Raw genomic sequence first — 12,474 nt, forward strand, 5'->3', positions numbered from 1 at the left:
CTCTCTTTTTTTTTTTTATGGAATATGCAAGATATTTTTCTTAAACCATGCTTTAGTGAAGGACTAATGAATGTCAAATATGTACATTTTGTTCCACTCTTTCATCTTATAACGAATGATTAACTCATTCGTTGTCTCTCAGATAGATTACTGTAACGCCCTTTTAGCCGGAGTTTCTAAATCCACAATCAATAAACTCCAATATGTACAAAACTCTGCTGCCAGGATCCTGACTGGGACCAGGAAATACAATCATATTTCTCTTGTTTCGGAGTCCTTGCACTGGCTCCTGGTCGGGTTCCGTATCGATTTGAAAATTATGATGCTGACATACAAAACATATCATAGCTTGGTTCCTCATGACTTATCTGGTTTATTAATTCCTTACACCCCAAATCACAGACTGCGCTCCTCCCAGTGTAATCTGTTAACTGTTCTACAAACCCGCTTAAAATCTACGGGTGACTGGGCTTTTACTCTCTATGCTCCTTCCCTTTAGAACTCTCTTCCTCTCGAACTTAGGGATGCTCAGACCTTTGGCATTTGTAAAGCTCAACTTAAGACTTACTTTTTAAAACTTGCATTTGATTGCTGATGTCTTCTTTTATTATTATTATTATTATTATTATTATTATTATTATTATTATTATTATTATTAACTTTTATTTTTTTTAAAATCCCATATACAGCTTATTTTGTGTACAGTGCTTTGAGAAGCTGCTTTTCAAGGCGCTCTATAAAAGTTTATTATTATTATAACAGAACATCTAGTTTGATAGTTAGTTTTGTGGCCCTCCTGTAGGACTCAGGTGGTCAGGTCTGACGGTGCATTTGAAGATACGCAACTAAATGTATCTTTTTGTGGATTTTCCTTGACATGGGGATAATTCAGTGCCAAGTCACTCAGGCCTGTGCCACCTGTCACAAATCTTGAAGCTCTGCCTTAGAAGATGGAAGATAAACTTTGCTGGTTGAAAAGAAAACTTCAGATTCCCTTCTCTCATAGTCTCTACACTGTAGTCATCTTCTCAGGGAGCTTCTCACGAGAGGTTGCCGTGTAACAAGTACTACTAAGAAAAACTATCCATGGTATTTTTACCACTTTGCTATCTAGTGGCTGAAGTGTGCAGGTGTTAACAGGAAAACACTGCTCTGGTGCTGTGAGTGTGGATAAGAGGAAAGAAAAGACACTGGATTCACCTTTATATGACCTTTAAAGAAAATGGGATGAGTGAAGTCAGTTCTTTTATTAGTTCTGATTTAGCCTCATGCTCAAGTATGTATTTAAAGCAAAGAACATTATTATAATAATATATAGGTGTACTGTTATTGTAATTCCAGTAAACTTTTTACCTGCAGGTATTATTTGTTAGATCTTATTTTCTGCTGGTTAATTACACTGTTGCTGGATGTTACCTATGCAGAAAATGTGCATTATTATTATTATTATTATTATTATTATTGCACAGTACTTTCACTGAAGGAGACATAGCACATTCATAAATGGTTCACTTGTGTAGAGTAGTGAACACATGCACGTCCAGTTGGAAATGATGACCTTGTGTCTATATGGAAAGCTCTGTAATGGTTCTTGTGGGATTGGAAACTATACAATAGCGCTTATGACAAGAGGCTATACTCTATGTCTATGTGTTCAACTTGTCTAGAGCTTTTAGAGATCCATTTTCATCACTATAGAAACTAAAATGAATCTTCTGAAAGCCTTCTTGTACCAACTGAGAGATATTTCTTACTCAAACCTGATTCTTTACCAAAATGCTCAAACCCTACAGTTTATTCCATTATGTTTAATTGGAGGAGCCTTGCATTGGCATCACAATAGGTAAAATAGGTGGAGTAAAACACTTTTATTCTGGTTTAAGGCTGAATGTTCACATCTTTCTATAGTTTATAGGCAAAACAATCCACGGTGAGGTGGTGTGATGTATTACTACTTATAGAAGCATGACCCAAAGTGTTTTATTCTGAATGATTACATTTTATGGTTGATTAAAGAATAAATTGGTGTCCTTTATGTTGGATCAGTTTGTAGTTACATTTAAAGGTGTGGAACATCATCAAAGGAAATTAGTTCCTGTTATCGCTTATGCCATAAACAGTCATTCCCTTACCAGCCTCTATTTTTTTTCTTTCTCCTGAAGTTAATAAGACAAAAAAACTCTTGCTTGTGCTACAGAGAAACTGGAACATGCAACGTCTTCTTGTGTCAAAAACTTACCGACTGTTCCGAAGTGCTGACATATGAGACTCTTTACATGTATGTAAAATAAATGCATCCTTACAAAACTTCAGCATATCAAAGATCAGTCCCTATGTTAGTTGTTACTATAGAAACAATAACATTATTTGAAAAAGCTCAATAATATAAACTGTGATATGAATTACAGGTGGCACTATTGTCAGATCTGTTATAGAAAATTAATCAACACCTTCTGACCAATCAGATTTGAGCATTCAACAGCGCTGTAGTATAATGTCGATTAAGCTCAGACCAGTGTTTTAGCAGTGTTACAGTACATTTAATCTATTCTTAGATACATTTATATTTAAATCATTCTTTCATAGTCTGTAGCTTAGTCCTTGGGAGTTGCTGTTGTGTAATTTCAATGAATTGTTAGCCGAAACTACTTGTGTGAGTGAGCGTTTTTTGTTTATATAGTGAAGCACAACGGCTACTTTTTCTAATCAATCTTCCATCTACTACACTTTCAAGAGCATATACTGTCGTCAGCATGTCTGTGTGTCAACATGGATTCCTTGTTCACTTGCTTGGCCATGAAGGCCCCTCAGTTCACTGTAGCCCTTGGTTATCATCAAAACTAAAGCTTATTGAAATACATCTAGGAACTCAGCTGAGTTACTTGAAGGAGACTGGAGGAGAGAGCCTTTCTGTGAAACTACAGATATATTTTCTAGCAAGCTGCTGGATAATGGCACAGTGACAAAACTGTACTGTATGTACTGCTGTAGTCTTTCTTCATTTATCTACACAACACATGCATAAAGTACCATTCAGAAATCTTGTCATTTAAATTTAAAGTCAGTGCCTACAGTATATACCGATTTATTTTCAAAAGATTTTTTTTAAAATGATTCCCTAACACAGATTTGAATTCAAACTCTAAAAGCATACAACATACATGTTTAGCACATGTAGGAACTTCTTTCAACTTAAAAAAGTTGAAAATATCAGTTATTCATAATAATCATATTAATTTCTTTAATAGATTTAGAGTAATGCGTAATTCAAGGAGAGTTCTATCACATTTTTGTCACATTTTTCACTCTTTCTTACATTTCGTGGGTGCAGTGCATTGCAATGGAATAAATGTTATGCCAAATGAAAGACTGAACTCTCAGACACCTAGTCTTGGTGTGTTCAGTATGATACTAAAATGTGTGGAAAAGGTCAAAACAAAATTATGACTTTTGCTGCAGATGTGTGTGGTTAGATTCTTGTTCAGTTCTTATTAGAAGCATATACAGATATGGTCACAGTAGTACAGACAGTTCAGGCCCAACCACTGTCTTCCCTCATGAGTATACTACAGTGTATCCTAAACAGATCAGGAACAGCTGATTCTCCTGGCTAAAAGATAATTCTAGCCAAAATAAAGTCTGTCAGGCAAATTATATATCTGAAGTGAATGCTGGAGCTTCTGAGAATATGTGCTGGCATTTACAGACAAACAACACTAATTAACACTGCAGTCATGTGTATATTGTGTTCATTTCTTACTACCTTGCAACTTCATTATCTCAAAAGTAGCCTTATTTATTTATTTTTTTCAAGTTTTTGTTCGTTTTGTACATCAAAGACTTATATCATCTCATATATATGATTTCCAGGTTGGATAACATTTCTTATATCAACAACTTCCTTACAATGTTAACTAACGGTGCAGATTACAATAACTCATAGAATTTGTTCAGTTCCTTAAAATATTACTTACTGAAAATATTACAACAAAAATGTAATTTATATTCTTAAAAACATTAGTTTTGGTTCCGGGTTCAGTTCAAGGCTGAGTCAGATATGTGCAAGGTCAAAAACTGTTTTGTCATACAATATATAAAAGCAACAATCACTGAAAATGATGTTTAATTGGTTATTAAGAGCAACAGAATTCTTCTTTTTTTATATTAGAATTAATGTAAAGGTAAATTTCCTTCATAACTTTACTTTATAATCTGAAAAGTCACTGCTAGTTGTTTAGTCTTATTGCTAGTTGTTTAGTCTTATTCCTATGCAGGACACCAGGTCCAACAGCTAAGCAAAATAATTAATTCTATACACACAACTTGTTTTTATATATTCTATAGTTTGAAGGCTATTTCAATATACATTGTGCTGGGTATTGTGGTGTAATCCTACATAGTGTAGCTTAAATCAATTATAGTGCATTACTGTTGTAGACAGAAGAATAGTGTAGTCGATACACGTATTGACTTGGCACTGTGTGGTTTGCACTTGTTGCCTCATTTTACTGCATGGAATGAAGTGTAGGTGTGGGTGTGCAGAGTTACAGTAATGTTACATCAGTGTGTACATGCTACTAGAATTATGTTTATATGCTCACACCTTTAGAAAACTATCAATAACAAATTAGTGTGATAAATTATAAACAATTTGCTAGACATTTCTGTTTCAAAGACCGTGTTTTAATCTCAGAATAACAGCTAGGCATGATCACAAGCATATGAGTCCTTCTTCATATACTTAGTCTTTTCTTGTACACTTTTCAACAATACTCAATTGTTGCTTTTGTTGTATTATCATGAGTTGCAGCCTGCTGCAGGCAAAAGTGACCAGTAAATGTTCATATTTTTGTGTATCAATTACATATTAAGATGTATCTCTCTGGCATGTATGGCTTCTAATGACTTATATGTGTGATATGTTGTCATGTGCTGGCTCATGATTTTTTATTTCCATACTATTGTATTGCAGAGAACTACACAGTCGGTGGTGCAGATGGGAAGACGGACTCGGTGGCGGCGCTGCAGCCGCAGGCTTCTCTCGCTTCCCTCCATAGCAACTCCCCAGGACCCAAACGCTCTGGAAACACCCTGAAGAAGTGGCTCACAAGCCCCGTGCGCCGCCTCAGCCATGGCAGCAACATCAAAAAGCTGCCCAGCAAGCAGAAGCAGAAGAGAGATGGCCGCAAGAGCATTGACCTGGGACCACCTGAAATGCAGGATGACAATCTGGAGGAGGTAATTATACTGCTGCTGCTGTCAATATCTATATACTTGTATATAAATATATATGATTAAAGTGTGTAGATCTGCACCACTGTGGCACAAATACAGTAAGGAGGTGGTAAATAAACAACAAAATGATATCTTTCTTTCTACGTCTACAGTATATTAATAAACTCAGCAAAAAATAAGAAATGTCCTCTCACATTCAACTGCTTTTATTTCCAGCAAATTTCTTAAAATGTGTAAATATTTGTATTAACATAAAATATTCAACAACTCAGACATAAACTGAACAAGTTTCACAGACATTTGATGAACAGAAATGGAATAATGAGTCCCTGAACAAAGTGGAGGTCAGTATCAAAAGTAACAGTCAGTATGCGGTGTATCTGGCCTCCAGCTGCTTTAAGTATTGTAGTGCATCTCATCCTCATGGACTGCACCAGATTTGTCAGTTCTTGCTGTGAGATGTTACTGCACTCTTCCACCAAGGCATTTACAAGTTCTCCATCACGTCTCGGGGGGACACATGGTTACATGTAATTTTCCACTGCAAGGACAATCAGCTGTCCTTCCTGTCTCCCTGTAGCACTGTCTTAGGCGTCTTACATTACAGACATTACAGTTTATTGCTCTGGTCACATCTGCAGTCCTCATGCCTCCCTGCAGCAGGCCTATGGCATGTTCACGCAGGTGAGCGGGTACCTTAGACATCTTTCTTCTGGTGTTTTTCAGAGTCAGTAGAAAGGTCTCTTTAGTGTCCTAAGTTATTGTACCTGTTACCTTAATTGCCTAGCGCCTGTAAACTGTTTGTGTCTTACAGGTGCATGTACAATAATTGTTTATGGTTTATTGAACAAGCATGAAAAACATGGTTTCAACCCTTTCCGATAAAAATCTGTAAAGCTTATTTGGTTTTTACAAATTATTTGGATTCATTTTCCTGCAAAAGGGACGTTTCTGTTTTTGCTGAGTTTATATTTCATTGGAGCTCAGTTTTAATTGGGAAATGGTGGGTTAATTATGGTTTGAGCAAATAAATTCTGACTTTTTTTTTTTTTTTTACTGTATGAAATAATTAGTTTAGTTATGTTTAAGGGCCCACCAAACCTGAAGCTTATCTGAATACAATAATATACAGAATGGTTTATTTCAACCTGTGATTGGTTAAAAAACAGTTCAATTAAATTACTCATTACAGATTAGCTTTCCTTAATTTGGAAAGCTAATAAAACGATTTCCTTAATAAAACGATTTTTCTATCAATATGCCCACAAAAACATATACTATATGGCCAAAAGTTTGTGGCACCCGACTATCACACCCATATGTGCTTGTTAAATATCCCATTCCAGATTTAGTCCTATTTTGCTGTGAGAATAACCTCAATTATTCTGGGAAAGCTTTCAACTAGATTTTGGAGCGTGGCTGTGGGGATTTGTTCTCATTTAGCCACAAGAGCATTAGTGAAGTCAGGCACCGATGCTGGGTGAGGAGGTCTGGGGTTCAGTCGGTGCACCAGTTCATCCAAAAGCTTTCAGTGGGGTTGAGGTCAGGGCTCTGTGAAGTACACTTGAGTTCATCTGCTCCAACTTTGGCAAACTATGTCTTCATGTTTGGGCTACTTAGTTCCAGTGAAAGGAAATTGTAATGCAACAGCATGCAAAGTAAAAAAGCAAAAAAATCATATAGAATTGTGTACTTCAAACTTTATAGCAACAGTTTGGAGAAGAACATATGGGTGTGATGGTCAGATGTTCATATACTTTTGGCCTTTATATTGTAACTTGTGGTTTGTTAAGGCAGTCATATTGTAAGTTCTTGCAATCTGAATTATAAAGTCAAACCTTAATTGCTATAGCAATTAAAACTTTATTGTGCAGTCCTGGTATCCCTGAAGGAATTATGTTTACAATATATGTGTATCTTTTTTTTTTTTGTTGTTACCTGTAATATGTGATCCATCACATAGTATTTAAGAGGAGCATATGGCTTAGGTGATACCCAGTTTAGCGTCAGAACATTTTGGAGCTGCCGCTTTCTTTCACCATGTCAGTTCTTTCGTTACATAATCAAAATATCATACAGAAAACTGTCCCCCTTGTTCTCTGTCTTGTGTGAGTGTCTTATTAAGAGTCTGGCATGGCTGGAGCAGCAGTAGCACTGGTCCAGATGATTGGGGGGGGGGGGGGGGGGGGGTTCTTTATGCTTATGTGATGTACACAAAGAGTCTCTGTAGGCAGGGCAGGAGCTGTGGACCCCTACACAATGACCCACATTAACCCTGACCTGCCTCCCCATACTGGGTGCGTAAGAGCAGGATCAGTGAAGCATTGCACACTGTGGAATTCTACTGGAATTTCGACAATATAATTTCGAGCTAGTGCATAGAGCTGTTCCAAAAACCCAGTCTAACATGCACAAGAGGTCTATATTCAGATCTCTGTGTATAGAAAGATCACTATATATTCACAGAACAAGTACTCAAAATAGGAATAACCATAACCAAATCGCAATACAAACAACACAAACTGAAAACAAAACAAGAGACTGCTAGATGCAGGAGCAGCAAAGCATGCCATACTCATATGCTGTTCAAAAAAATGAAGAAAGGCAAGTTTTGGTTTTGGTGGTGTTCTTGTTTTTTTAAATATGCCAAGGAATGATTGTGTTTTTATCCACAGTCAAAACTGGAGTGACAGCTGGCTGTGTTAATAAATGGGATATATAATATTTATTAATAGCTTAACAATGAAACTATTACGGGTGAGCAATGCATTATATCACATGATCTCATCACTAACATAAGACTGATGTGGAGCAAACTATTACACACAATTTTTAAGGAGTGCAGGGTGATATTGATATATTTTATATTTTTTTATGTATTTTTAATTAAACATATTTTTAATGTCAATACAAACCTTAAACTTCAAGTTGACAATTTTTCAGTGATAAATATCCTTTTTTTTATCATTTTAAATATTAAAATTAAAATGCATTTTTTGCTGTTTTGTAAATAATAATTTATGTCTACAATTTTTTTATGCAGCACTACTGCATTGCTGGAAACATTTTATTGTGAAACTATTTTCTATCGAAGAAATGTGTGATTTGTAATTGTGATATGATATTTCTTGTCATATTGCCCATCCTTGACTTAACGACAGAAAAGCAACTGCATTTGTAGTTTCCACAAAATTCTACTGTGTTAATGTCGTGCTTTCTCTGAATAGCAAACAAGATAAACAGAACTGTAACCCTTTCAATCAAACCAAAAAAACATAGAGACTGATTGTCCCAACCTACTCCAAAGGCATTTTGGAGAAAAAAATGGTTGATCGTGTCCGTCCACCTCATTCCATATCACACCCACGGCAATATGTCACAGGCTCCTGCTCAATCACTGCTGATGACACATTACAGATGTGTCTGTGATATATTGCCTGAAATGGAGAGCAAATCTAGGGGATGTTTCACTCTGTGCAATCACCTGACAAGCCTGTCATTGATAGTCTAGATGACTCTACAGAAATCAGCTCCAGTGTCAGTTCTTCATACCATTCTGTGTCTTTTTCTTATGACCACTGGTGGTGCTGTTGCTCTTGGCTCAATAAAACTCCAAAATAATCCGCCTTAAAGCATTTCCATCCATCCATTTTCCATACTGCTTATTCTACACAGGGTCACGGGGAGCCTGGAGCCTATCCCAGGGAACTCTGGGAACAGGACGGGGAATACCGTGCCAACCCATCGCAGGGCACAATTATGCTCACCTTTACACACTATGGATGTTTTAGAGATGCCAGTCAGCCTACCACATGTCTTTGGACTGGGGGAGGAAACTGGAGTACGCAGAGAAAACCCATTAAGTGAGGGGAGAACATACAAACTCCAAACACAGCATGGAGGTGGGATTCAAACCCCCAACCACAGAGCCACCATGCCCCCTGCCTTAAAACATTTGTTAACAGAAATCTTGCACTTGAAATTTTATACACATGTGTTTTCATTCAAAAAGTGCTATAACACCAATGGCCAAGATTATTATTATTCTTCAAAGACATTGTAGAAATCTTTTCGAAATGTAGCATTCATAAACAGTTTTTCTTTTTTCTTTTCTGGCTCTGCAGTTTATTATTATAACACCAAGCTATGCAGCTGCAAAATTTCTTTAATGAAAAAAAATAATGAATGCAGAAGGAAAAAAAAAAACACAAATGAAATCAGAAACCCAATCTGGGGAATGTGACATGGCGTCAGCAGCCACGCTGTCTGTCCACAATATGTACCAAATCTGTAAATCATACAGCTGCAAAAACAAAATCTAGAAAAAAATGTTTTTAAAGAACATATAATGTGACAACCTTTGCAAGAAGCAAAAGCCACTGGATGCAGGGAAGGTTCATGTAGTTAAATAAGCTTGTTTGGAGCTATTTGTCATTTCTTAATAAGTGCTGTTTTAGCATATTTCACATTCTTGTGTTGCAGAGGATAAGGAAAGATGGAACACTCTCCAAGTCATCAGGAATGCAGAGTGGAGGGGAGGAAGAACCAGAAGATGACTCTCATACTCCACTCCCTCCACCCATGGAAATCATCAAAGACCCCTCCACTCAGGAGGAGAAGGTACACATATACAAAATCTGTAGTCTGGGTATACAGGTACACTTTTAGTAGACAAGAGTGTTGGTATGGAGGCTGAGGTTTTGAGTCAGGGAGTGGATCGTGGCTGATGAATAGCATTGATCGGTCATAGATGACAAGGATTCATAAGCTCATATAGTACTTTATTTATGAATTCATAAAGGTCACTCAGTATCGGTTCGTAAAGAGATTTCATTTATAACTCCAACCCTGACACGCATGCGCACAAATGACCTCTGACTGACATTTAACCCATTAATGAACCTGCTAACTTCGGTCTTTTTCAGTGTAAATGTAGCACTTTATTTGTGAGTTGACTTTCAACAGACGCACACATGCACATGAAGACAAATTTTCTTCTGTAATGTTGAAATGCTTTAAGATCACTCCCTAGCTTACACTCCCTTAACCACCAAGACAGTCTACAAAGTTTGTGCCCATTCAGATTAAAGTATTACTTCACCAAGTTGTGAAATTTAAGCACACCCGCAGTTTTGAAACTTAAGTTCGCCCTCAGTTTCTGCCCTGTTTGAGAAGGTCTTGCTTGGAAAAGAATTTTCCTGTCACCTGCCTGTTTGTGTGTAAACTTATCAATTGGTACAGGTATTGTGCGTTGTTAATCTGCCCCTGTTTATGTATTGTGAGTAACCGACTAGAACAAAAATGTACAATAGCATTGTCACTTAGACTCTCAAAATGGTCTCTATGATTTCTTTTCTCCTGCTTACCTACTCCTGCAAATGTGCTTCTTTCAGGTTCTGTTGGGGAACTTCATGACTTTAGTGTTATATGGTTCTATCTGGGTGAAGAGCCACTTTGAGCTATGGGAAATCAAAACTTTGACATTGCAGCTAGCAAAACTCAGAAGAGTGCTGGAATGTGTATTTACAGCTACACTTTAAGATTTACATTATCAAATTTCCTGAGTAAATTTTTTAAACAGTGGTCAAACACGGAGAGAACCTTATTATGAAAGATCGAACTGTTGGTTTTAATAAGGTTCTTTCTGTCTGTTTCTTACTAAGCAATCTTGTAATCTCATTAGATAACTAATAAAAGGTATTATATAGAAGAGAAAATCATTTTACCCCACAGTATGATCATGTCAAATTTATTTTGATTTTAAGTTCACAACACTTTTGTACAAGATATTTCACTTGTTAACATCTGAAGTTGCTCCCAGAGAAAATATTCTACCTTAAAAATTCATTGTAAAACATTTAACAAAATGTTCGTGCAAAATACATGCTGTACACGTTCCTGTACAGCCACAAACACATCTTACATGTCCACTATCTGACTTTCAGTCCCTTGTTACACTGGATCTGACTTTCAGTCCCTTGTTACACTGGATCTGACTTTCAGTCCCTTGTAAAGTTCTGCATATGAAGCACTTTGCATGTAGCCAGCTAATGTCAGTGATATTTAATGCTAAGGTTATCTGATATTAGCTTTAATATTAGCTGCACCAAGGTGCCAGAACATATACTTTGTAAAACCAGTAATTACAGTGGGCCTGTTCAGTATTTTTATTTCTCTCTGGGAGCATATGTAAAACATCAACAGCTAAAACCTACTTTCTCCTCCATCTTGCCATATTGAAGCTTCAAGTAAATAGAACATGGATTTTGAAAATAGGATAACTCATCCATCTTGGATTGTCCAGTGTTCATCCTGGATGATGATTGGCTGGCAGATAGACCCTTATAAAACCAAGTTTAGTTTTTAGACAATTTTTAGACAATTGTTTAAAATTTTACCAAAAACTTTTTTTTTTTTTTTTTTATGTATCCCTAAGGTTAGAATTTTTGACCAAAATCCCAAAGAGAACCTGATAACACTGAAGTCGGGACTTCACTAACATCCTTTTCTCTTTATGTCCCTCGCTCGTCTTTCCTTTTATCTCCCTAACCGCTTCCTCACTAATGCACCTTTACTCTTTTGCTGCTGATTTGCAGTCCTCTGCATTGCTCGCTTCACGGCAGGGTTCCACTGAGGTCCCGAGTGCCGCAGAGCTAGTCAGTGCTATAGAGAAACTGGTCAAAACTAAGATGGTAAGTTCATGGTGTGTGTAGGCGTTTGACTGTAAAGCACAATAAGCTGACACTTTATTATCATTAACATCTTCTAGCTTCATTTTCTCTTTGTGTTTCCTTCTGGTGTTTTTTTCACCACCTTGTGTTTGTGCTGTGTTTTTACATACATACTGTGCATTGCTTGCTGAGAATTAGAAAACCGAAGCATTCATTTTCAGCATGGCCCTCCTTTTTGCTTTACAGTAAGGATTAATGATCACATGAGAACAGAAATGTTTTCACCAGTCAGTCGTTTCTGTGTCTTCATGCTCCCAGGTGGTTATTGGTGTCTTTAGGATAAGCGCTGAGCCTGTGGTGTTTTTGTATTTTCCGATGTTGTAGACTCTCGATGGAGGCACATACACTGGTTTCAGCTCAGTGAACCCAGTGGAGCAGAGCCCAGCCCAGCCGAGGAATCCCGAGCTAGAGCAGAAGGCCAAAGCACTCCGTGGTCGCATGTGAGTCACGCTGTTCTCTATACTCTTTAAATGTACCAAGTGAAGATTTATGCAGCCTAATATGAATT

The 12,474-nt window shown here is 37.0% G+C and overlaps 1 protein-coding gene across 1 annotated transcript in view; it reads left to right on the forward strand.

Annotated features, from left to right (window-relative positions):
* The window catches only part of kalrna (kalirin RhoGEF kinase a), a 180,075-nt gene that overhangs the window by 150,855 nt on the left and 16,746 nt on the right, over positions 1-12,474 (forward strand). Inside the window, exons 35-37 of the mRNA XM_047155984.2 lie at positions 4,973-5,238; positions 9,718-9,855; positions 12,291-12,406. Of these exons, the coding sequence (XP_047011940.2) occupies positions 4,973-5,238; positions 9,718-9,855; positions 12,291-12,406 (520 nt within the window). The remainder of the gene's footprint in view (positions 1-4,972; positions 5,239-9,717; positions 9,856-12,290; positions 12,407-12,474) is intronic.

Source organism: Ictalurus punctatus, chromosome 6, assembly GCF_001660625.3.
Source record: "Ictalurus punctatus breed USDA103 chromosome 6, Coco_2.0, whole genome shotgun sequence".
Classification (NCBI taxonomy): domain Eukaryota; kingdom Metazoa; phylum Chordata; class Actinopteri; order Siluriformes; family Ictaluridae; genus Ictalurus; species Ictalurus punctatus.